Raw genomic sequence first — 27,893 nt, 5'->3', positions numbered from 1 at the left:
AAAGAATGTGGGGCCCAGAATTGCACTCCCAATTAGAGATGGGCAGTACGATTCATTGGAATGAGTTGAGTCGCACGGCTCAGCTCAGTAAAGTGTGTTGAGTCAGTGACTCGACTCTCGAGTCACGACTCATATGGAATTACAGGCACAGGGAGACAGTGCAGGGCTCACAGCACACTCAGGGACTTGCAGAGTCTCTGTCCCTCAGTGTGTGCTGTGTGCAGGCAGACAGGATGTTAGTCAGTGGCTTGGCTCATGAGTAGTGTGGAATTGCAGGCACAGGGAGACAGTGCAGGGCTCACAGCACACTCAGTGAGTTGCAGAGGCTCAGTGTGCAGGGAAGACAGGAAGTAAGACAGTGGCTTGGCTCACAACTCTTAGTGAGTTGCAGAGGCTCAGTGAGCTGGCAGACAGGAAGTAAGATAGTGGCTTGGCTCACAACTCTTAGTGAGTTGCAGAGGCTCAGTGAGCTGGCAGACAGGAAATAAGACAGTGGCTTGGCTCACAACTCTTAGTGAGTTGCAGAGGCTCAGTCACTCAGTGTGCAGGGAAGACAGGAAATAAGACAGTGGCTTGGCTCACAACTCTTAGTGAGTTGCAGAGGCTCAGTGTGCTGGCAGACAGGAAATAAGACAGTGGCTTGGATCACAACTCATTTGGAATTGAAGCAGGGCAGGCACAGAGAGACAGTGCAAGGCTCACAACACATTAGGGAGCTGCAGAGGCTCAGTCCCTTGCTGCTGCTTAGTAACCGAACCAGCTTTAATAATGATTGTGCAGTTCATCTGGCAGAGGCAGGCAGCTGCTTATGCAATGAATGTTAATAATATACCAACATAGATTCAGTGTTATGTAATTACTATGTAATTTACAATTTTTATTTAAATATTCTGGTGGTCTTGGATTTACAAATATATATCTATAGATATATATAGATGAATATCTATAGATATATAATCTATAGATATATATATATATATATCTATATATCATCCCCTATTAGCCTGCAGGGGGTGTGCCACAGTCACACTGGCTGAGCTGAGCACAGTGCACTGCGGAGGCTGCTGCTGATTCTGATCCATCAGCGAGTCATCAGATAACTACTGAATAACTGAGCCTGCACACAGTGAGAACTGTCTCAACTCTCACTGCAGGCTCAGGGATTCGTCCAAGGCACAGCAGCCCTGCACGACTCATGAGTCGTGTGAGCTAAGCTTAGAGCTCATGTCCCTGCCTCCCTCCCCACTAGAAGTTACCCAGGTTTGCTGGCCAATAATAGCTGAGCACACTGCTCAGCCCCGCCCCTGTGTCATTGACTGACATGTTTCATCACCAATAAAATTATCTCCACTCTTCCAGGCCCCCCTCTGAGGCAAAGGGAGTTGGGACTCGGGACTGCTGTCTCTGTCTGCACTAATGCTGCTGCTGCTGCTGTCTCGACTCATCCAACAGTGAGTGGCTCGAGTCATGTATTCAGCTTAATGACTCGAGTCACTGAGTCGAGACAGCGATTCACTAGCCATCTCTACCCCCATGTGACCGGCTGTCCTCATCAGGGGGAGGAGTCTGAGGATCAGTAGCATTTGCAGTATCAGGTACACACCCGCGGCCCCCCTTCCCTGAGAGCAGACCAAGGGCGAGATGTTACTAAGCCAAGAAAATTGATAATCCACTAACCAATCAGCTCCTTACTGTCATTTTTAAATGGCTGCAACATGTCACTTAGGAGCTGATTGGCACTTTATCACTTTTTTCAAGCTTAGTACATCTGGCCCCCTTAGAGTTAAGGAGCATACACACTGGCCGATATATTGTCCGTTTTGATTAAATGGACGATATATATTGACAGGCCATCAGCCAGTGTGTATGTACCAGCGATATATCATCGTTCTGTGTGTATGGGCCCCGGCAGAAGAACAGAGATTGGCCCTGGCGGTGGAAGGACTCTGCTTGGACAACAAAACATTGATGCCATATGTCAGTAAATTGAGTTGGATCTTAATGGTGTTTTCTTTTGTCTGCACACACAGGGGACATACGCCTGCACACACAGGGGACATACGCCTGCACTTGTCTCTCTGTCACGGTGCGCTCCCGCTGAATCATAAGAAGAATTTCCAGAGCACCTGGGAGTTACATAAGGACGGGATGATGAAGAGTTACCGGCCCCTAACATCAATGGGTAACAGGAGACTTTACTGGGGAGCGGTACTGACAGCCACCTACATACACACATTACATGACAGTCACATGTATACCATGTCCTCAGTCACTGCGTGTCTCCTACAGATGGGCCCAGTAACAGAGATACCCCAGAGAGATGTCCCCGTCCTCTGTATTCCCAGGATAATCACATATATACCATGTCCTCAGTCACTGCGTGTCTCCTACAGATGGGCCCAGTAACAGAGATACCCCAGAGAATGACCCCATCCTCTGTATTCCCAGGATAATCACATATATACCATGTCCTCAGTCACTGCGTGTCTCCTACAGATGGGCTCAGTAACAGAGATCCCCCAGAGAGATGTCCTCATCCTCTGTATTCCCAGGATAATCACATATATACTATGTTCTCAGTCACTGTGTGTCTCCTACAGATGGGCCCAGTAAAAGAGATACCCCAGAGAATGACCCCATCCTCTGTATTCCCAGAATAATCACATATATACCATGTCCTCAGTCACTGCGTGTCTCCTACAGATGGGCCCAGTAACAGAGATACCCCAGAGAGATGTCCCCGTCCTCTGTATTCCCAGGATAATCACATATATACCATGTCCTCAGTCATTGCGTGTCTCCTTTAGATGGGCCCAGTAACAGAGATACCCCAGAGAGATGTCCCCGTCCTCTGTATTCCTAGGATAATCACATATATACCATGTCCTCAGTCACTGCGTGTCTCCTACAGATAGGCCCAGTAACAGAGATACCCCAGAGAGATGTCCCCGTCCTCTGTATTCCCAGGATAATCACATATATACCATGTCCTCAGTCACTGTGTGTCTCCTACAGATGGGCCCAGTAACAGATACCACAGAGAGATGTCCCCGTCCTCTGTATTCCCAGGATAATCACATATACCATGTCCTCAGTCACTGCATGTCTCCTACAGATGGGCCAGTAACAGAGATACCCCAGAGAGATGTCCCCGTCCTCTGTATTCCCAGGATAATCACATATATACAATGTCCTCAGTCACTGCGTGTCTCCTACAGATGGGCCCAGTAACAGAGATACCCCAGAGAGATGTCCCCGTCCTCTGCATTATCAGGATAATCACATGTATACCATGTCCTCAGTCACTGCGTGTCTCCTACAGATGGGCCCAGTAACAGAGATACCCCAGAGAGATGTCCCCGTCCTCTGTATTCCCAGGATAATCACATATATACAATGTCCTCAGTCACTGCGTGTCTCCTACAGATGGGCCCAGTAACAGAGATACCCCAGAGAGATGTCCCCGTCCTCTGTATTCCCAGGATAATCACATATATACAATGTCCTCAGTCACTGTGTCTCCTACAGATGGGCCCAGTAACAGAGATGCCCCAGAGAGATGTCCCCGTCCTCTGTATTCCCAGGATAATCACATATATACAATGTCCTCAGTCACTGCGTGTCTCCTACAGATGGGCCCAGTAACAGAGATACCCCAGTGAGATGTCCCCGTCCTCTGTATTCCCAGGATAATCACATAAATACCATGTCCTCAGTCACTGTGTGTCTCCTACAGATGGGACCAGTAACAGAGATACCCCAGAGAGATGTCCCCGTCCTCTGTATTCCCAGGATAATCACATAAATACCATGTCCTCAGTCACTGTGTGTCTCCTACAGATGGGACCAGTAACAGAGATACCCCAGAGAGATGTCCCCGTCCTCTGTATTCCCAGGATAATCACATAAATACCATGTCCTCAGTCACTGCGTGTCTCCTACAGATGGGGCCAGTAACAGAGATACCCCAGAGAGATGTCCCCGTCCTCTGTATTCCCAGGATAATCACATAAATACCATGTCCTCAGTCACTGTGTGTCTCCTACAGATGGGCCCAGTAACAGAGATACCCCAGAAAGATGTCCCCGTCCTCTGTATTCCCAGGATAATCACATATATACCATATACTCAGTCACTGTGTGTCTCCTACAGATGGGCCCAGTAACAGAGATACCCCAGAGAGATGTCCCCGTCCTCTGTATTCCCAGGATAATCACATATATACCATGTCCTCAGTCACTGCGTGTCTCCTACAGATGGGCCCAGTAACAGAGATACCCCAGAGAGATGTCCCCGTCCTCTGTATTCCCAGGATAATCACATATATACCATGTCCTCAGTCACTGCGTGTCTCCTACAGATGGGCCCAGTAACAGAGATACCCCAGAGAGATGTCCCCGTCCTCTGTATTCTCAGGATAATCACATATATACCATGTCCTCAGTCACTGTGTGTCTCCTACAGATGGGGCCAGTAACAGAGATACTCCAGAGAGATGTCCCCGTCCTCTGTATTCCCAGGATAATCACATATATACCATGTCCTCAGTCACTGTGTGTCTCCTACAGATGGGGCCAGTAACAGAGATACCCCAGAGAGATGTCCCCGTCCTCTGTATTCCCAGCACTGTACAGAGGAGACTCACAGGACCCCACAGGAGGATCAGGTAGGTGGGATTTAGGGTGTCACCATATACTCGTGTGACCAGTCGGATATGGGGTGAGCTGAATGATGATTAATGTGCTGCAGAAAATATATTGATGTTACATGTAGTGCACCAATGGTCAGTAGTGTCAACAGGGGTTCAGACACAAAGCCACATCCCTTTACCTTGAGGCCACGACCGGTTTCCTGTGAGGCCACAACCGTTTCCTTTTAAGCCACGCCTCCTTACATGAGTCTACGCCCCCTAACCTTTGAGACCACAACCTCTACACACCCTTTTTGGGTAGGGAGCTGGAGAGGGTTATATAGGACAAAAATGACGAATCGCCTCCTCAGTAGACATAAAGATAGAAGTCAGAACCATAGGAAGTACAGGATAACAGTATAAGCATCTACAAATGGGGATTGATGGGAATAATACGGTGAAGGTAGTGATAATAGGGGGAAACGTAGCTGAGGATTTGGATATGGTAATTGTAAATATGGCGGAATGGGCTAGGTGATATGGGTACACTGCACCGATAGGATAAGTGTTGGCTATGGGCAGGTAAATGAGAACAGGTGACATTTTGGCATAGACTAGGTGCAGCGTGACCAGAACATTTGTCATGGAGAGTGGGGTACACAAAGGAAGGGACAATGGGATACGTGGGGCAATACCAATACAGTAAGTGGCTTGGAAAGATTCTATAATATATATATACTAGTAATAATGGGCCAGATGTATCAAGCTTCAAAAAGTGATCCAATGGAAAGCGATAGTAACCAGCCAATCAGCTCCTACCTGCCATGTTACAGGCTGGGTTTGAAAAATGACAGGTAGGAGCTGATTGGTTGATTGTGCAGGTACATGAATATATGAGAAGTACTGTATGGCTGGGAAAGCGGAGACTGTAATGAAATGAGGTTGGAGTCAGTGGCGTAACTACACTGCAGCAGCCCCCGCGGTGGCTTGGAGGAGCCGGCTCCAACGGGGTCTGCAGGGAGCGCCGAGCTGCTGCTGGCGGATGCCATTGTGCCTGTCACTGTCTGCCTAACACTGACCTGAGGAGGTGAGGTCCGTCCTGTCTCTCCCTCCCTGCTTCCTCCCGGCAGCAGCACTGTGTTATCACGTGTCAGCATATTTGTGTCAATTGTCCGGGTGTCTGTGTCATGTCTCCAGATGTCAGCGTCTGTCAGCATCAGAGCCTCTATTTGCAGTCATTCCCATCTGTCCCAATTTTCATGGGACAGTCATTTTTTTTTTTTTGCGACTGTCCCACTGTGCCACCCACAACGGTGTGTGACATATAGGGCGGAATCTAATGCCGCCCGATTTCAGTGGCAGTGCGAGATGTCCGCCGAACTCGGATGTTTTTAAAGGGGAATTAACTTACAAGGCAAAACCATGCCTTTTAAATTAATTCCCCTTAAAAAAAAAAGTGAGCATTCGGCGGACATCTCGCCCTGCCACTGAAATCGGGCGGCAATAAATTCCACCCATAGTGTAAGGTTCATTAGGTGTGTGTGGTATAGTGTAAGGTTAATTACGGCGTGTGGCATATAGTGTAAGGGGCATTACGATGTGTGGCGTAATGTGTAGGGGGGGGGGGGCAGAAACTTTTTCAGCTGGGGGGAGCAAAATTTATAGTTACGCCACTGGTTGGAGTAATAATATGACCAGGAGACATTGGGACAGGAATGTGGAGAACACAAGGAAAAAACCTAAACATATAGAAGTGTAGATAAGTACTGGCGTAATATATTCACCCTATAAGAGGAGGGAGCGTCCTGACCGCGTTTCACCATCACTTTGAGGATTCTCTGTCACGATTGACGCATTCTTTTATATTTTTGTAGGGTTTTCAGGGTGAAGATCAGAGTAATATTAAAGTAGAAGATATGGAGGGAGAAGAAGAGACGTGTGCGATAAGGGATCGGCCAGTTAAGGAGGAGGAGATCTCTACAGATCCCAGCACAGGTGAGTAGTAATCACATATTACAGAGAGTAGTCACATATTCTCCTGTTTGTGTATGGCGTCCTCTGGACATTTCAGTTTCTTGTATCGGTGAGTCAGAGCGCCACCACCTGGCGGTCACCAGCGGTGCACCATATCCCTCACACCCCATAGAGATGGGCCGGAGAATGCAGTATAACTCTGTCATACTTGTGTATATCAACAATATAGAATTGGTGTAGGCATTCACAAGCTACCGGAAGAGGCAGCCATCTTGGGCGCACTGCATGGGGATTACCTTGGCTGGACGAGGTTACCCCTAGAAGAGATGACACAAAATGAGGTGATTTTAGTGTCGTACACACTATGCAATATTTTAAACGATACTGCTGTTAAGCGCCGCACCTGGCGTCGCTGCCGTCCTGGTCCCTCAGCAGCATCTGCGCTGCTAGAACGGCGGCCATTTTCCAACACACGTCGTCTGGAGGTTGCAGGGGATGTTGCTAGGCAACATCTCAAACTGCCGCTCCAGCCGCTCCTGCACGGGGAAGACTGTGCAGAGCGGACAGGAAGTGATGTCACCACAGGGGGCGGCTATTTCAAATATAAGCCGGCGTCTTTTGCTCTCTGACGCCGGTTATAGCGTTCTGTTAGCTATCGCTTAAGTTCGTGTTCCTGGTCCTGGTCCTGGTTGGAAGTTCCCTTGCTGTTACTACCTGCCTTGCCGTTCCTGTCTTGTCCTGCTGTGTCTGGAGTTCCGTAGCTGTGCCCAGCTGTCACTCAGCGGTCGCAGAAGTCTGCCGAGGCTTGTCTGGTTTTCTTATCATCTCACCAGATAAGTCAGGGGTTACCCTGTGCCTTTTCTCCCGTTGTTTGGTATCATTTCCTACTTGGCTTATCAGGCAGCATTTTGTCATTTCTTTATATAACATCTCACAAGCATTGTTGCCCATTTCTTTATATAACATCTCACAAGCATTGTTGCCCATTTCTTTATATAACATCTCACAAGCATTGTTGCCATTTCGAGGCTCTGATTGAGCAGTATTGCTTCCAGGGGGTTTCTGGGAGTTCCCCGGTTATAGGGTCCAGTTAGACTTCCCCTTGCTCTCTCCTGGCCTTGGTGGATGTGTTGTACTTTCCTAAGACCTGCCTGTAGCGGAGTGGGGAGGACCTAATCCGCCCTTCAGCCGAGACGGGCCCAGGTGAAGCCTAGCACCGCACACATCCGTCAAACCCAGCCAGAAGCAACGGAGTTAGGGTGCCGGGGATACTCCCAGAATCCTTACAACTGCTCAATTCAGCCCTTCTGAGCTATACGTTTAATATATCAGCCGGTGTGTACACTACGAACGATGCATGCTCCTGTGGGTCGTTAATGACAACCCCTGCCGTCTTTGGGAGCCGCTCCATTTCACAATATTATTAACAAATACATGTACGGTGCGGGGACTTGATGATGTCACGGAACTATATAACGAACGATATTGTTCAGTGTGTGCGCACTATATCATTTGCCGGTAGATTAAGGGAAATCATTGACGATACCGCTCATGGAGCCAAACATCGAGTGCGTATGCTCCTTTACCGGTTTTCCGCCACATTACACTGAATTTACATATGCCTGCCCACAAGGAGGAGGAGACAGTGACAGGACGATTTTCCCTATTTATACCTGAAACAATCATTTGTACACACTATACTGTATATCTGACCCAATTATTGGCAAAGGCCAATTCCAGGAAACAATAATTCGGCATAGTAGGAAATTTGCTCTTTTTAATTAAAGTTGTTTCAAAATTGAATATGATTTTTTTTTTTGTGTGAGATTTTTGTGTGAGCAACTTTAACGTTATCATGGGAACCAAAGTGGTTTGGAGTCTGGTGTTGTTGGGATACAGATCTTAGGTGACAGGTCTACCTTCTGTCACCCTTTTGGGGTCAACTTAGACACAATTTACCTCATAACGTTCGACCTTATGATCCGGCCATAATGGAGTCCACCTAAGGTGTGCATTGTGGTTGTGCTACACTAAGCTGTTGTACACAGCCACAGCATAGCGGGACACCTATACACAACAGCCTCCAGGTCATTCCACATCAGATCACCCTAAAAACTATTTCTGCCAAATATCTAGACTGACAATTAGTTTATTCGATATTATTTATCCAGTTTACTAGTTAAATGCCCATCAAACTAACCGCTTCTGCCATATACTTTCACTTTGAGCTGTGACAGTTTTTACTTTGCGGTGTAACAGTTTTATATCCCACACTCCCTCTCTCCATATTCAGCAAGTTTAAAACAGATCAGTGTCCCTGCAAAAATTGCTTTCACTTCCTGTTATGACATCTTTTAGCACACAAAGGAATAATTTGGTCTTTCGAGTGGTCACTGGCGGTCTTTCACCTCATAGAGGTGAGGAGAAGTTAGCCTTTTATATATAGAGAGATTTGAAGTATCATGGGTTTTTTTTTATTAAGGAGTCACCCTGAAATGTGGACCCCTGAGGTAACTTTTCATCCCGAATCCAAAACAAAATAACTTTATTTTCCTTATGTTTCGCGTTATGGCAAAAACGCACCTTTTCCAAACATTATTAAATAATTAAAAAATCGGCATCTGATATCCAATATTGTTATATAGTGGAGAAAGAAAAATCAGTAGGTTGAAGTTCAGTTTATTTATTTTATTAACAGTTTCTTATATAGCGCACACATATTCTGCAGCGCTTTACAGAGAATATATGAACATTGATATCAGTCCCTGCCCCAGTGGAGCTTACAATCTATATTCCCTACCACATGTACATGCACACACAGACATTCTAGGGTTAATTTTGTTGGGAGCCAATTATCCTACCAGTATATTTTTGGATTGTGGGAGGAAACCGGAGTACCTGGAGGAAACCCATGCAAGCACGGGGAGAATATACAAACTCGACACAGTTAGGGACATGGTGGGGATAGAACCCATGACCTCAGCGCTGTGAGGCAGTAATGTAACCACTACACCATCGGTACTGCCCTGTATATATAACACATGGTGGGGATAGAACCCATGACCTCAGTGCTGTGAGGCAGTAATGCTAACCATTACACCATCCGTACTGCCCCGTATATATAACACATGGTGGGGATGCAACCCATGACCTCAGTGCTGTGAGGCAGTAATGTAACCACTACACCATCCATACTGCTCCGTATATAACACATGGTGGGAATAGAAACAAATTACCTCAGTGCTGTGAGGCAGTAATGCTAACCATTACACCGTCCGTGCTGCCCGTATATATAACACATGGTGGGGATAGAACCCATGACCTCAGTGCTGTGTGGCAGTAATGCTAACCATTACACCGTCCGTGCTGCCCGTATATATAACACATGGTGGGGATAGAACCCATGACCTCAGCGCTGTGAGGCAGTAATGTAACCGTTACACCATCCGTACTGCCCCGTATATATAACACATGGTGGGGATAGAACCCACGACCTCAGCGCTGTGAGGCAGTAATGTAACCATTACACCATCCGTACTGTCCCGTATATAGAACCCATGACCTCAGCGCTGTGAGGCAGTAATGTAACCATTACACCGTCCGTACTGCCCCGTATATATAACACATGGTGGGGATAGAACCCATTACCTCAGCGCTGCGAGGCAGTAATACTAACCACTACACCATCCGTACTGCCCCGTATATATAACACATGGTGGGGATAGAACCCATTACCTCAGCGCTGCGAGGCAGTAATACTAACCACTACACTGTCCGTACTGCCCCGTATATATAACACATGGGGATAGAACCCATGACCTCAGTGCTGTGAGGGAGTAATGTAACCATTACACCGTCCGTACTGCCCCGTATATATAACACATAGTGGGAATAGAACCCATGACCTCAGTGCTGTGAGGCAGTAATGCTATAACCATTACACCATCCATACTGCCCCGTATATATAACACATGGTGGGGATAGAACCCATGACCTCAGCGCTGTGAGGCAGTAATGCTAACCATTACACCATCCATACTGCCCCGTATATTTTTTGATTGAAAAAGCAGGTCTTTATTGTACATAAAGAATGCAAAAAACAGACGATAACAAATATCACACATATACCGTGTCGCAGCACAGCCAAAACACAGTACACATGCAGACAGTATAGTACATATTATAAAATACAGTACAAGATAAACTCACACTATAGACTATACTATGCACTATGCATTCTAACGGTAACATTTACACAACAGTATACAAGACTATGGGTGTGGAGGGTAGGGGGGGTGAGGGAGGAGGAATCACATGCCCGAAGCTTTATTGACCAGACAGACATATATAAGGGGAGGGCAATAAATAGAAATACATCAACAAAACAACAGACATTGTGAAGTGAGGGGGAAGGGGCCACGGTCCCAAAGTCTTATAAAACAGTCCAAACAAGGGGAAAGGACCAGAAGAAAAGGGGTTTAGTCCTCTTCTTCCTCAGGGCTATCCCGAATGGAATAGTCTCTGAGCAGGCTGTGAACCAGCCTGCGGGGGTCCTGAACGGACATTCTCTCCCTCCTCAATATGAGTCGATTTCTGGCAAACCACAAAGCGTCCTTAACACAGTTTATAAGGCGCCAGGCTTCCTGGGTCGCCCCATACGTGTGGGTGCCCGGGAATAGTCCATACAATACCGAAAGGTATGAAAGACAGTTCCTGGGCACGGAGTCCTTGAATTCAGTCTCTAGGGCATCCAACAACAACTGTGCGTAGGTGCAGTCCCAGAAGATGTGCATGGAGGTTTCTTCATGCACAAAGCACCAGGGACAATGTCTATACCTACACAAGTTTCGGGAGTGCATGAATGACCGGTGAGGCAAGCCCCCCTGAATGGCCATCCATGACAAGTCTTTGTGTCTATTTGTGAGCCTTTTGGAGGCCACATACTCCCAGACAAACTATATAACACATGGTGGGGATAGAACCCATGACCTCAGCGCTGTGAGGCAGTAATGCTATAACCATTACACCATCCGTACTGCCCCGTATATATAACACATGGTGGGGATAGAACCCATGACCTCAGTGCTGTGAGACAGTAATGTAACCATTACACCGTCCGTACTGCCCTGTATATATAACACATGGTGGGGATAGAACCCATGACCTCAGTGCTGTGAGGCAGTAATGTAACCATTACACCGTCCGTATATAACACATGGTGGGGATAGAACCCATGACCTCAGCGCTGTGAGGCAGTAATGTAACCATTACACCATCCATACTGCCCCGTATATATAACACATGGTGGGGATAGAACCCATGACCTCAGCGCTGTGAGGCAGTAATGTAACCATTACACCATCCATACTGCCCCGTATATATAACACATGGTGGGGATAGAACCCATGACCTCAGCGCTGTGAGGCAGTAATGTAACCATTACACCGTCCGTACTGCACCGTATATATAACACATGGTGGGGATAGAACCCATGACCTCAGTGCTGTGAGGCAGTAATGCTAACCATTACACCATCCGTACTGCCCCGTATATATAACACATGGTGGGGATAGAACCCATGACCTCAGCGCTGTGAGGCAGTAATGTAACCATTACACCATCCGTACTGTCCCGTATATATAACACATGGTGGGGATAGAACCCATGACAATGCTTCTTTATTGAAGATTGCAACCTTTTGTACAAAAATATATACCATTTCATATACAGTATAAAATATAATTTCACATAAATTTACAAACATCAATTTGATCCATATCCCCATACCTTCCCACCATCCCCCCACCCCTTTTTTTTTTTTTTTTTTATTTCCCACCTTCACCACCTAACAATCTTATACAAAATAAACTTTCCTATTCTGTACTTTCTCCTGATCCTGAGCTCCACCATTTCTCCTTCTCCAAAACATCCACCCTGACCCATACCCTCTCATACTCATACCTTCCCATACATCTCTCCTTCCACTCCACTTTTAAACTTACCATCATTTTTACCTTATCCTCCCGTCCTTCCATCTTCATTCATTCTCACTACATTCATTCCTATCATACCTCTCCTCCACCTTCACCACTATACCCATCACCTTTAATACAGAACACATTCATTACCCTTACCCACAAGACGCCTTTCATCTCTTCATTTACTCCCCCCAACCATTTTCTCCACCTACATTTATTTTTTAAGTGAAGGATCTGGTACTAGCAAAACATGTATGTAAAACATTCTTTTATTTCATATTCCATATTCCCCCTATTTTGTGTGAAAATAAAAAGAACAGAGTCCCAGTATGTTCCAGGTTCTACTATTTGCCACCTACTAAGGAGGTTTCAACCGGCCCCACAAGCGAGACCAGCTGATGGCATCCAGCTTCTCCTTTTCCATTTCCATCATTACCTTCACCTCATGTAGAATAAGACCCACCACCGTCCTAACAGGGAGGATCTTTTGTCTCAATATAACATGACACCGTGCATTCCACGTGTGATACCTGACTGCTAAACTAATCATATAAATTGTGCATAAATCAAAATTCCCATAACCTTTGAATGCCCCATAGACCCACTCCGGGTAACTTAGCCCCGAAAGACAAGGGATCCCTAGAGCAACTGAGACATCTTGATAAATGTTTACATTGAAGGGACATTTAAGAAAGAAATGGTCCATTGTCTCCTCCTCCCCAGGACATTCCTCACGTGGACAATCACGGGTATTGGCACCTCTAAACTTAATATTCCCTTTAACGTAAAGTCTCCCTTGGAAAGAAAGCCAGGCAATGTCTCTAAACTTCAGTGGGATCCTCTGCTCATTAAGCAGTTTCAACCCAGCTGAACAGACATCCCCTGGGCAATCTCTCAAAGCCAGTGGAGCATAAAAGTAGGTCTGCAAGATCCTCTTCCCCATCTCCTTTCTCGAGAGATCTCTCACATCACCCACCTTCAAACTCCACTTGGTAATCATCTTTATGGATTGAATCACGTAAATCGGAAGGTAACCTCGCCTGGTCCAAGGTCTTCCCATCCGACCACCATCTATCCATGTTCTAGAATAAGGAGACATCCATTCCATGAAACCATGTACCCATCGAGGGGGGTTGTCTAAAAATAGACCTCCCACATTCAATTTCAAAAAAGTTGTTACAAAAAGGACTACAGGATTGACCATTTCCTGGCCCCCTTCTGCCCTCGATCTGTACGTGATTCCTCTCTTGACTATGTTCATCTTGTTTCCCCAGAACATCTGAAAAAACACGGAACATAATCTAGACCACAAAGACTGAGGCAAAAAACAGACATAGCTGATGTAAAGGAACATTGGTATCAAATAAGTTTTGCAAATGTCAACCCTTTCTCTCAGGGAGAACTTGCACCCTTTCCAGAAATTGACCTTCTTGGTGACATCATCTAGCTTTCTTCCCCAATTTAGCAAGGAATAATCTCCGTGATCAAATTGGATGCCTAATATTTTGATACTATCTTTAGGCCTGGGGAGGGTGTCCGGGAGAGAAAATTCTTTCCCTCCCTCCCCCATCCAGAAAACTTCACACTTGTCCTGATTTATCTTCGAACCAGACGCCTCAGAAAAATCAGTCACTAGTTGGTTGATGTCACTTGCCTCCTCCTCCGCTGACAAGACCACCGTAACATCATCTGCATAGGCTACCACCTTTAGAGTACACTCCGGTGACAGCTGCACCCCTTCCAACCTGCTGCTCTCAATCCTCCTCACGAAAGGATCAATTGCAAACACGTATAAAAGAGGGCTCAGGGGGCAACCCTGACGCACACCCGAGCTTACCCCAAATTTGGGCCCTACCCAACCATTCACAAGCGGGAAGCTCTCGGCCTCTTTATAAAGAACCTTTAACCAATTGACCATTTTTGACGGAAAGCCATACCTTTCAAGTAATTTCCAAAGATACTCATGATTGACACGGTCAAAAGCTTTAGATTGATCCAAGGCCAGCAGGAATTTTCCTTCCCCCCCAGCCCTGCACCGCTCCACGGCTTCCCGGACACCAAGGACCGCACTAAAAGTGCTACGCCCCTTCACTGTACAGTGCTGGGAGGGGGAGAGAAGCCTCTCAGAAAACTCCATTATTCTGTTAAAGAAAACTTTTGCCAAAATCTTCCTGTCCGTATTAAGAAGAGCGATGGGGCGCCAATTCTCAATACGGGCTGGGTCTTTTCCTTTGGACAATAAGATTAGAGCCGACCGTCTCATGGAAGGAGGCAGATTTCCTTCCTCCAAACTTGCATTGAACACATCCGTGAGACGGGGAGCTAATACATCAGAGAATTCCTTATAGAACTCCGATGTTAGACCATCCGGTCCAGGTGACTTTTTTGATGTCAAACCATCAATTGCTTCCCTAACTTCCTCTACTCCAATCTTATTGTCCAAACACTCAAGAGAGCCATCTGGCTCCATCAGACCTGGTGTCTCCCTCAGAAAAGTCTCCATCTTCTCTCTGATAGGTGCTTGCTCAGACAAGAGATCAGAATAATAGGCTCTAATGACTTCCAGGATGCCTTCCCTCCTCTCCTGAAGCACACCCCTTCCATCATATAGGCCACTGACTTCTCTTGCCTCGACGGCTTTTCTACAATTCTGGTAGGGATCCGGTGAGTGGTATGTACCATAATCCCTCTCCAGAATCAAAGATGCCAATCGGTTATACTGAAATTCCTTCATCTGAGCCTTCACCTGGGAGATTTCCCCACCATCTCCACCCTCAGAGATCAAGAAATCCAATTTCCTTTTAAGAACATAGTAGGCACTCTTTTTTTTCAATCCTCTGTTTTTAATCAGTCTTTTGAAAAAACCTTGGACCTTCTTTTTCATTTCCTCCCACCACTCTGATTTACTCCATCCTGCCTCCAACAGTGATTCATGATCCTCAAAGAGACCTCTGAGAGACTGCTTCACACTCTCTTCCTTTAGGAGCTCTGAGTTCAGCCTCCACAGACCCCTCCCTTTCTGGATGGACTGTGAAGCATTCAATGAAAAACTAAGAAAGCAGTGATCTGAAAATTCTACTGGCTCCACCTTGGAAGGCAGAGTTTTCGAATTTGTTTTGACAAAAAATCTATCTATTCTACTTTTATTCTGACCGCTATAAAAAGTGTACCCAGTGAGGTCCGGAGTATGCCTAATATGGACATCCACCAGACCAGCCTCTCTAACCATTCTAACTAAATAATTTGCATCATAGCCCAAGGTCCTACTGCTTCTGGTACCTCCTCTGTCTTTGGTTCTTACAACAGTGTTATAATCACCACCAAAAATGACCTGTTGGGCTGTGAATAAGAATGGTTTTATCACCTCAAAAAGACATTTCCTATCCCAAGCTTTTTGGGGACCATAGATATTGATCAGCCTTAGGTCATGTCCTCTAAAGGTGACATCCAAAACCATACATCTTCCTACTTCAATTTCTATGATTCTGTGCACGGTTACCATGTCGGAAAAAAGTACCGCCACCCCAGTATACGGCTCGGCCGCAAGAGACCAGAATGAGGGCCCCCTACTCCATTCCCTTTTAGCCTTATGCAAGGCTTCTAGGGTCCTCAGTCTGGTCTCCTGGAGGAAAAAGATGTCTACCTCTGCTGTTCTAAAAAAATCAAAAGCCATGAACCGAGCTCGCTCAGAATGTATAGAAGCCACATTAATTGTGGCACATCTTATGGGGTGAGGATCCATGCAAAAAACCATAGTGTAGGGCAATACCAAATCCTTTACTTATTTACACCAGACCCACCACCATCCTTACATTCACCACCACCCAACACATCCATATCCTCAGCCATACCCTCAGACAAACCATCATTCCTTTTTACAGGATCAGGAGGCCTGTCTGAGACATTTAGCAAGTTGACTCTGTTTCTTTCCGGGTCACCTTGCTCTCCTTCATCCCTTGTCACCACCTCTCTGTGTATTGTTTCATGCTCCCCTTCTCCCTTTTTCTCTTTTGAACTAATTAATTTTACCACTTTCCCTGTCTCCAAGGCTACTTTTTCTATTTTCTCCCCGTTTCCTTCCTCCTTCTTACTTTTCTTCCCTTGCGTTTTCCCTTTCTTATTTGCTTTTTTCTTCTTTCTCTTCCCTACTTCTTTCTCAACTTTCCTAAGAGCTAAAGTCTCCCCTTCCTTATAGACTTCCTCCTCCTCCTCCTCCTCCTCACTATCCTCATCTTCTTCGGAAAAAACTAGAAACCTGTTGGATATGCTCACTATCTCTTCATCCCCTTTCCTTTTTGTGGCACTTTTCCTCTTCCTCACTTCCTGAAACTGTTCCTCCCTTTCTGAATCTTTGTCTCTTTCCCAAACTACCAGAGTCTCCTCTTCTACTGTAGCCTTTTTGAATTTCCCCTTTGTTCCCGCTCCAGGTGTTCTATCCATATGGCGCATAGATTCTGGGCATCTACTGTAGGGATGCCCCTCAAGGCCGCACAAGTTACATTTTACTATGTTACACGACCTCGAGGGGTGACCTGCCTCGTTGCAGAGGGAGCATTTTACGTTTCCACATTCACTGCTCATATGCCCCTCTTCGCCACAACGAAAGCAGGTCCTTGGCTGGCCTGGATAGAACACCTGTATACGGTCTCTCCCGATATAAGCAGCCGAAGGGAGATGTTTTGTCCTTCCTTCAACTTGGTGTAATCTTATCTGCACAGACCATGCACCTCCCCAGACTCCTAAGGTGTGTCCAACCTTAACCATGTCCCCTATCCAGATGCATTGTCTACTCAACCAGTACTTTATGTCGTCAGCTGGGATAGTTTCATCCCTCACCAATATCCTTGCTCTGACATTCTCTGGTTTTGACACTGATACAATTTCATAGCCCTTATAAGCTTCTTCAAATTTTTTTACTTGCCATTGGTCTACAACCTCATTCATTTTCCTCATAAAAACAAAACTGAGATCAAAAATTTGAGACCTTTCTGGATGAATACATGCCGTTAGGTCATGAGCACTGCAATCCAGAGTAAAGATTAAATTAAGAAATTTTTCTTTTGTGGGGACCGGATCTGACTGAACCCACTTAAACTGTATCACATTTCTCCTTCTCTGAATTACACTCTGGCTCATGACCTGACTTTGTCTGTCTTCATTTCTTTTATTTGTTTGTTTTATCATATTGGCATAAGATATAGGTGCTGGCATTTGAATTGGGTCTGGAGTTCCAAGCTCAGAAACTCCAGTACCATCACCGGCTTTTACCTGCACTTTCTTTGTACGGATGTTTTCTGCAATCAACTTGAAAGCAGCCCCAGCTCTTTCAGGTACTAGTACATCCCCATATACAGTTTGCATTATTTGTGCCTCATCAGCCTTTAAATTTGCCTTATTTAAACATTTTTGGCCCTGTGCCAACTTTTCAGCTTCACACAATTTTACATTTCTGGTAGAAACATTATTATTACTCTCAGCCGTTTCTTTAACACCTTTAAAACATTTTTGGGCATTAGCAGTGACATTGCTCGGTCCGGGCATCTGCCCATCATCCTTCATCGCACAATTTGTATCCTTTTTTTCACTGTCCATATTTCCCCCTCCCCCAGCTGTCCCTGCAAGGTTGGGAGTACTGTCTGCAATGTAGACAAAACTTTCCCCTTTACCTGCACCCACAGCCGGAGTTAGAGCACTGTCCCGTATCATACAGTTTTTTTCATTGGTTTCAGACTTTGCACCAGAGTCTCCCCGGGACACAACATTTGCAACTTTCATACTTACTGTGTCCCGGGGGACCTGCTTCATCTTTTCAGTGCCTTCCACCTCAGCTGTTAGCTGCACTCTCTTTTCCTCTGAGTCCATTTGCATGGGCTTCTCAATCTGCAGCTTCATCTCCATGCTGCTGGTTTTTTCCATCAGCTGATCTGGACTTGCAGGGAATAGGCCGCCTCCTTTGCAGCTGCTCTCCATTAACTCATCTGCATCAGCTGGAGCAAGGGAATCCTGAAGCTCCTGGCTTGCAATTAACCCTTTCTCCGCCTGAGGTAAATCTTTGCTTTTTCTTTCACCTTTCATTTTTTTTGCAATATGAGTCTTTAATTTTGACAAGATTTTAGAATTTGTAACAATCTTATCTCTCCATACATGGCGCTCCCATGAAAGGCAAGAATTTCTCTTTTTCTTTGCTTTATAGACTCTTTGGTAAACTTTTTTCGCCTCTTTATTTAATTCCTCCAGACCCATTTTCTCAAAAGCATTATCTTCTTCTGCACTTAAGTCTTCATCCTCAGACTGCATTTCTTCCTCAGACTCTTCTGACACCATTTCACCAGGTCCCCCCGCAGCGACTGCTATGTCACCACCGGCGTTTGCATCCCCGCCGGGTTCTTCCATCATTTCCCCCCGTGGCTGGCTTGCCACAGGGGTACCTCCGGATTCATCCGGGGGGACATTTTCCATTGTACTCACTGTATCTTTGTCTGAGGCTCCTGCTGCAGGTGTTGCAACAGCAGGGTTGTTCTTCCTCTTGGACCGGCTCTCAACTGCACGGCCTCCTCCACGTACCATAGAAAGGTACAGCAGGCCCTTGCCTGCAAGCTTCCCCCACCAGGGTCCCCTGGCTTGGGGATTCCCAGAGGAGGAGCTACTGCAAAAGTCTGAGTCTCTACCTTCTCTGGAGCACCTGCAACACACACCCTCCTTGCAGATCACCTCAGAGCTGTGAGGCAGTAATGTAACCATTACACCGTCCGTACTGCCCCGTATATATAACACATGGTGGGGATAGAACCCATGACCTCAGCGCTGTGAGGCAGTAATGCTAACCATTACACCATCCGTACTGCCCCGTGTATATAACACATGGTGGGGATAGAACCCATGATCTCAGCGCTGTGAGGCAGTAATGTAACCATTACACCATCCATACTGCCCCGTATATATAACACATGGTGGGGATAGAACCCATGACCTCAGCGCTGTGAGGCAGTAATGCTAACCATTACACCATCTGTACTGCCCCAATTACGGTTGTATCGCATACATAATTAACACAGGAAACCATGACCTTTTAAAAACTTCAGGCTACTTTATGGGGGATCTCTATATGTCCAACGTACTGCTTTATGTACATTTAGAATGTAATAAAGTTTTTATAATTTGAAACTAAACGGAATATAGTGAAATTACAGATAGCATGAACATTTGCTCCTCAGTGTAAGATAAATTCATTTTGATTTCCATTATCATTATTTCATTCCCAGCAGATGATGACAGGATGAAGAATTACGTGATGGGAGATCTCATTTTGTTTCCAGACATTAAAATAGAAGATAACATAATACGAGATTCTCCAGGAGAAAACACCATTATCTCTGATATACATCCAGTGCTTCATAATGCAAATTCATCATCTGATCCTTCATCTCAAGGGGACTCTACTCCTAATAACTCTGCCATTGTTACATGTAGTACAGGTCATACAGCTAATGCTAATTTTCCCTGTTGTCACTGTGGGGTATTTTTTAATCATCAATCAGATCTTATTACACATCAAAGAAGTCACACCGTTGAGAAACCATTTCCATGCTCTGAGTGTGGGAAATGTTTTCCACAGAAATCACATCTTGCTAGACACGAGAGACATCACATGGATGAAAAACCATTTCAGTGTTTTGAATGTGGGAAATATTTTATACAGAAATCAGATCTTGTTAGGCATCAGAGAAGTCACACAGGTGAGAGGCCATTTCCATGCTCTGAGTGTGGGAAATGTTTTACACAGAAATCACATCTTCTTATACATCAAAATAGTCATTCAGGTGAGAATTCATTTCCATGTTCTGAGTGTGGCAAGTGTTTTACACAGAAATCACACCTTATTACACATCAGAGAACTCACACAGGGGAGAAGCCGTATCCATGCTCTGAGTGTGGGAATTGTTTTATACAGAAAACACATCTTATTATACATCAGAGAAGTCACACAGGTGAGAAGTCATTTCCATGTCCTGAGTGTGGCAAATATTTTTTACAGAAATCAGATCTTGTTCTACATGAGAGATGTCACACCGGTGAAAAGCCATTTTCATGTACCGAGTGTGGGAAATGTTTTACACAGAAATCACATCTTGATAGACATCAAAGAAGTCACAGAGGTGAGAAGTCATTTCCATGCTCTGAGTGTGGGAAATGTTTTACACAGAAAACACATCTTATAATACATCAGAGAAGTCACACAGGTGAAAAGCCGTTTCCATGCTCTGAGTGTGGGAAATGTTTTATACAAAAATCAGATCTTGTTAGGCATCAGAGAAGCCACACAGGTGAGAAGCCGTTTCCATGCTCTGAGTGTGGGAAATGTTTTTCACAGAAATCAGATCTTATTACACATCAGAAAAGTCACACAGGTGAGAAGTTATTTCCATGCACTGAGTGCGGCAAATGTTTTCTACAGAAATCGCATCTTAAAACACATCAGAGAAGTCACACTGGTGAGAGGCCATTTACGTGTACCGAGTGTGGGAAATGTTTTACACAGAAAACATGTCTTATTACACATCAGAATTCACACAAGAGAAAAGCAATTGCTATTGAGCTAATAGACCTACACCATGGTACGTCACTGCCCAACATAGAGTAAATGTTTAAAAAAATAATTGTTTTTATGTATATAAATGATAAAAATAGGTATAGATACATTTACAGATTGTATAGCAATACCAGTGGAGAGCAAATAAAAATTTTGGTTACACAGTAAAGTACCTGTTTTCCAATAAAATTCCTATCCAGTAACAACTGGGGTGTATTAATATTTATATAGTGCCGGCATATACTGTAGTGCTTAACAATTGAGAAAACTGCATTGCTTCTCAGTGTTTGACGTAACAGAACATATCAACAGTTCCAATATGAAAGTCTCACAATGAAGGATGCAAAGATGCTCCCAGAGAAATTGCTCAACGTTTCCAGATGGGAAAAAGCAGTCTGTCCACCATCTTCGACCTCCATTGCCTCTCCAGACATGGATGACGATTTGTGTACAACCCCTTCCACAAAAGCTTATCTGCAGTCGAGGAACCTCATAATGAAAATAAATCAATAATTCTCTTCAGATTTCCAATCGCCTGTTAAAGATTTTAAAAGTGAAATGACCGGCATCTCGAAAAGAGGTCAACTCTAGAAACCACCATGAAGATTCAACCGGCAACAACGTAGGATGAACACAATCTCCACAGACCATTTCCTGATGAAGTAGAGGATCTGGTCAATTGTGAACGTAGGAACAATCAACGTATTACTAATGCCTGGATTTTGCTGGTCGAGCTTTAAGGGGAGTGATCTCCTGAATGTTCGAACCTCCTTCAGTCCAGCTATATTATACCAAGGGTGGCGAAACTGCGCCAAAGGTCACCGTCCACCACTGAATGAGCCCCGCAGTGTAATTACGTCTGAAATGGAAAAATATCTATTGTCAGTTGTACAGTAAGACCATATGGCAGGGAGATGAAAGCCTCCTTGCCTGCACCGGTATGTGTGGGGGAGAAGGAGGGCTCCCGGGAACACAGGCAGCAGAAGCTGCCCCCCGGGAGAGCTGGCAGGGGATGCGGTGGAGGGAGCGCTGCGCTGGTCCCACTCCATGCATATGTAATGAGCGGGACCAGTGTGCAGTGAATATGTAATGAGCTGCTCCCCGCCCCCCCTGTGATGTCATGTGTAAAAAATATATACATGTGCTGCAATCCAAATAGCATGGCCCTTCGCATAATAAAATTACTGATTTTTGACACACATTCTAGTTCACCTTAAAAAGATGTTGAATGCAAAACGGTGAATCATGGAGAAAGCTGTTCTCCATCCTAGCATTGAATACACCAGCGAATTGCAGCGAGCATGAAACTGAGAACTGGCCGGCATTCACTGGTCGCTTTCGGCAAACAGTGAACATTGAATAGGGTGAATCACATTTTCAGTGAAAAAGATTCACCGCAAGGAGTGAAAACAGCCCGATTCGCCGGAAAAACTGTGAATCGGGAGCCTTGAATACTGCCCAATGTCTAGTCAGACAGTCACCAAACTGACAGCAAAAAAGTTAGACCTGCATCAGTTAGACATTGACAAAACTAACTACACAAGTAAAATGTTTCCATGACTGTAGTCCTAGACATTGTAGATGAAATATACCATAACCACACTTACACGGTGCCCATGTACACATACTGATTTATCATGTCAACATTTTACTTGTGTTGTTAGTTTTGCCAATATCTGACTAATGCCAATATCTGACTAATGCCAATATCTGACTAATGCCAATATCTGACTTAATGCATGTCTAACTTTTGTCAATGTTTAACTAATGCATGTCTAAAGGTAGAGAAAATATGTGTGGTGCGCAAATCAACAGCGGCTGGCACAGGGCGGTCAGGCCCTAAAAGGTACAGCAGTAAAAACAATAAAGTAGTGCCTGCGCTGGCTATTCCAAATAATTGTACCAGACGTTTCTCAAAAATTATAAACAATTTATTTATACATATAAAACAAATATTATTTTAAAAATCACACTTTGCATGCATATGCCCGGACATATAGTCTGGGGACTGGGAATTTCTTATACCACTGATGTAGTGATTATAAACAATAGGCTGTTGAAGAATTCGATTTTAAGGTGCTGACATATTGATTTTTATATTACCATCCTGGTCGGTCTGGGTGATGTTGAATAGTCCAGACAATGGATCACAGTCCAGAGTATGTCCTGTATGGGCAGGGACTCCAAAAACTCCACTTAATGTATTGCGTCCTTTCGGGGAGCTGGAAGGATTAGGGATCGGGCAGATATCCCAAAGATGGAACTCCAGATTTCTCCAATGGGGACGTCTGTACGTGGAATGGGCTGTGTGCCGTGGTTTTCAGGTGAATCTTGGACCAGTATTGTGGATGGATCCCATTTAGGGAGGTGGAATGGTGTCAGTCGCCAAATCTCAGCAGCACAAGTGAGGGTAATTGGAAAAGCTCAACGCGTTTCCCCGGAAAAGACCTCCGGCTTCTTCAGGAGCAAGTATACAACTGTGAGCTCCAAGCTCATATTTATACCTGAGGACTAATTGCCCAGGACGTGCACCTGAGTGTGATTGACAATTTTAAAACAAGTAAAATACTATGAGAAACGTCTATATTCACATCTAACATTACATTCAATTGTTAAAGGAGGCAGTCAATTTGTATGCAATAAGGATTTTTACAGGAGGAAAGAAATAACATAGGTCTCTAAAGACCTCATAGATTTGCGGTCATGTGACCCGGAAAACGTAAACAACATACTTATGTTTCATACATGGTATTGATGGTAATATATGTATGGCCGTGTCACAGGGCGAGACAGGATGCAGTCGGGACCCCGGCCCCATGCACCGATTGCCGGTATCGGTGACACGATCGCCGTGGGAAATATATGCACAATTTCAAATTCAAGTGTGCATTTGCACAGAATTAACTGCATTTATTCTTTTGTGTACCAATAAATTTTACTAAAGTATATTGAGTCTACATTTCACTTCAGCACCCCCTGCTACTTTTTTTTTTGTGCTCTTTGGTATTCTTGGAGGTTGGCAACCCTCCAGCATGGAGGCAGCAGAAGTTGAATAGGCCCGGTACACACTAAGAGATTCCCTAGCGCCAAAGACATCTGTTGTTGGATATTTAAATATAATAAAATATATATATATATATATATAAAAAGAGAATAGGGGTGCGCTAAGTATACCACTAAGTGGCTGTACATACAATAAATCAATAAAAATTTGTAAAATCAAGTAAACATTTATTGACAGTTCATCCACCAGTAAGATTTCATTTCACTGTTTCGGATTCTTCAAAAAAGTGCCACATGCAGTGCAGATCCGCGTCCCGACGCATTTCGTCCCTTAGAACTTCATCAGGGGCAATGAATCAATCCAATAAGGAGATGTCTCCTATACAATTTATGGGTGGAGGTATATCCTCTAACCATAAGATTGTAGTCTATACAGAAGTTTTTTGGGGGCTACCTATTTAGGTGAAAGAGATCTCTCAAGCTAGATAGTGGCAAGTAGGTTCATACATTAAGTGGCAGTGTTCTTCTGTCCACAATGGTAGATTTCTACAGCCTCAGTTTAGGTGAGCGTGGTCTCTCAGACCAGAATTTAGCAGATAAATACACACACGTAATTGCAGTGTTCAATATGGTGTTACTCTGTTCACAGTTGTAAATTTATACAGCCTCAATTTTGTGAAAAGTGGTCTCTAAAACCAAACAATGGACTAATTCACAAGAAAGTGGCAGTGTTCAGTATGGTATTCCTCGTGATTTTGGTTCAGGCTATATTGAGAGGCTGTATAAATTGTGGACAGAGGACAGGATCCCATCTCCTTCTCCACCTGTGCTGTAAAAGTGCACCAGAACCCGCTCCACCTGTGCCATAACAGGACCCAGATTCCACTCCACCTGTGCCATAACAGGACCCAGATTCCGTTCCACCTGTGCCATAACAGGAACCCGGATTCCGCTCCACCTGTGCCGTAACAGGAACCCAGATTCCACTCCATCTGTGCAGTAACAGGAACCCAGATTCCGCTCCACCTGTGCCGTAACAGGAACCCAGATTCCGCTCCACCTGTGCCGAAACAGGACCCCAGATTCCGCTCCACCTGTGCCGTAACAGGGCCCCAGATTCCGCTCCACCTGTGCCGTAACAGGACACCAGATTCTGCTCTACCTGTGCTATAACAGGACACCAGATTCCACTCCACCTGTGCTACAACAGGACACCAGATTCCACTCCACCTGTGCCATAACAGGACCCAGATTCCGTTCCACCTGTGCCATAACAGGAACCCGGATTCCGCTCCACCTGTGCCGTAACAGGAACCCAGATTCCACTCCATCTGTGCAGTAACAGGAACCCAGATTCCGCTCCACCTGTGCCGTAACAGGAACCCAGATTCCGCTCCACCTGTGCCGAAACAGGACCCCAGATTCCGCTCCACCTGTGCCGTAACAGGGCCCCAGATTCCGCTCCACCTGTGCCGTAACAGGACACCAGATTCTGCTCTACCTGTGCTATAACAGGACACCAGATTCCACTCCACCTGTGCTACAACAGGACACCATATTCCACTCCACCTGTGCTATAACAGGACACCAAATTCTGCTCCACCTGTGCTATAACAGGGCACCAGATTCCACTCCACCTGTGCCAAAACAGGACCCCAAATACTGCTTAACCTGTGCTATCATAGGACACATGATTCTGCTTCACCTGTGCTATCATAGGACACTAAATTCTGCTCCATCCGTGCTATCATAGCACACGAGAGACTGCTCCATCTGTTTTAGAATAATAATAATAAATAGCATTATTACCAGCTGCCAGACACTGTACAGCCGCAACCCGGAAGATCTTACCGCATACATACATAGAGGCCGGAAGTCAGGTGGCAGTTGGACCGCACAACCCGGAAGTCAGATGGAACGCACAGCACGGAAGCAGGGTGTGTATGTATAACATAAAACGACGGAGCGGGTGAGTTAGCGGCAGCGGGAGATGTACAGAGACGCAATGAGACGCTTACAGGTTATACAGAGCAGATACCTGGGTGCTGCGCTGTAATGTCACCATTATCCGGCTGTGCTGCAGTGATTACCAGGCCTCATACCTCCCCCCATGTTCCCAGCGCTGTATAATACCCCCTTATGCTGTATTATAGCCTCAGTGCGGCCACATACATATGTATTATTACTATAAATCTTCTTTATCCACCTGATAGATATAGATACAAGGTCTCGTGCTGGTTTCTTAATTACGGAGGGATCCCCATGATTTTTGGTGGAACCAGGATTGGCTCAACAAGTCCAGGGCTGGTTATGCTGGGGCGAGGGGAACCCCCCTGCGTTTAAAACATTTTTTGTACACAAATCTGCATACGCTCGTTACTAAAAAAAAAAAAAAAATCGCACTAAACGCATATTTACATTACTAAAAATCGCCAGAAATCACATGCAAATTCTGCACCCTATTACATCTTGCCCAGCATTGGGTGGAGATTATTAATGTGCTGTAGCTGGATCGGTGGAGCTGCTGGGAAACACCGACCAGGGCTGTGGGAAATATGAGGAAGTACTGGTCACTCAATGTTTCATATCTGTATATGTTACGTGTACTCTGTGATGATTCTTATACTAATTATATGTCTTCCTAGACAGCTGATCAGTGAGGAGCCAGAACCTTTACACTGGATGTACAAAGTCGCGTGACGGTGAGACATGTCCTGTATAGATCACTGATAACTGAGGATGGATAAGGGCAGGAGTCACACGACTGAGAGGATACTAAATCTCACCCTGGAAATCATCTACCTGCTGACTGGAGAGGTGAGGGGATCTGGGAGTGTCACTGTGACATCACTTATATCTATAGTAATAATACAGGGACGTGACTGGGGAGGTGAGGGGATCTGGGAGTGTCACTGTGACATCACTTATATCTATAGTAATAATACAGGGACGTGACTGGGGAGGTGAGGGGATCTGGGAGCGTCACTGTGACGTCACTTATATCTATAGTAATAATACAGGGACGTGACTGGGGAGGTGAGGGGATCTGGGAGCGTCACTGTGACGTCACTTATATCTATAGTAACAATACAGGGACGTGACTGGGGAGGTGAGGGGATCTGGGAGCGTCACTGTGACGTCACTTATATCTATAGTAATAATACAGGGACGTGACTGGGGAGGTGAGGGGATCTGGGAGCGTCACTGTGACGTCACTTATATCTATAGTAATAATACAGGGACGTGACTGGGGAGGTGAGGGGATCTGGGAGCGTCACTGTGACATCACTTATATCTATAGTAATAATACAGGGACGTGACCGGAGAGGTGAGTGGATCTGGGAGCGTCACTGTGACATCACTTATACCTATAGTAATAATACACGGACATGACTGGGGAGGTGAGGGGATCTGGGAGCGTCGCTGTGACATCACTTATATCTATAGTAATAACACTGGGACGTGACTGGGGAGGTGAGGGGATCTGGGAGCGTCACAGTGACATCACTTATATCTATAGTAATAATACAGGGACGTGACCGGAGAGGTGAGGGGATCTGGGAGCGTCACTGTGACATCACTTATATCTATAGTAATAATACAGGGACATGACTGGGGAGGTGAGGGGATCTGGGAGCGTCACAGTGACATCACTTATATCTATAGTAATAATACAGGGACATGACTGGGGAGGTGAGGGGATCTGGGAGTGTCACTG

At 45.3% G+C, this 27,893-nt stretch overlaps 1 protein-coding gene and 1 long non-coding RNA gene across 2 annotated transcripts; both read left to right on the top strand.

Annotated features, from left to right (window-relative positions):
- The first annotated feature begins 1,530 nt into the window (after nucleotides 1–1,530).
- On the top strand, nucleotides 1,531–6,629 carry LOC146010120 (uncharacterized). The gene is made up of 4 exons (XR_014444726.1): nucleotides 1,531–1,595; nucleotides 2,031–2,182; nucleotides 4,569–4,666; nucleotides 6,514–6,629. It is a non-coding gene; the product is annotated as an uncharacterized LOC146010120 (long non-coding RNA).
- Nucleotides 6,630–19,870: 13,241 nt separating this feature from the next.
- On the top strand, nucleotides 19,871–21,308 carry LOC146010097 (uncharacterized). The gene has a single exon (XM_083151011.1). It carries the CDS (start codon nucleotides 19,874–19,876, stop codon nucleotides 21,221–21,223), a length of 1,350 nt encoding a protein of 449 aa, XP_083007137.1. The 5' UTR covers nucleotides 19,871–19,873; the 3' UTR covers nucleotides 21,224–21,308.
- The last annotated feature ends 6,585 nt before the right edge of the window (nucleotides 21,309–27,893 follow it).

The sequence above is a fragment of the Crinia signifera genome, chromosome 6 (genome assembly GCF_055691185.1).
Source record: "Crinia signifera chromosome 6, ASM5569118v1, whole genome shotgun sequence".
Classification (NCBI taxonomy): domain Eukaryota; kingdom Metazoa; phylum Chordata; class Amphibia; order Anura; family Myobatrachidae; genus Crinia; species Crinia signifera.
This window is presented reverse-complemented; position numbering and strand designations above follow the sequence as displayed.

Coding starts and splice junctions, on each gene's coding strand:
- LOC146010097 (XM_083151011.1), top strand. CDS start 19,874: ATGGGAGATCTCATTTTGTTTCCAGACATTAAAATAGAAGATAACATA.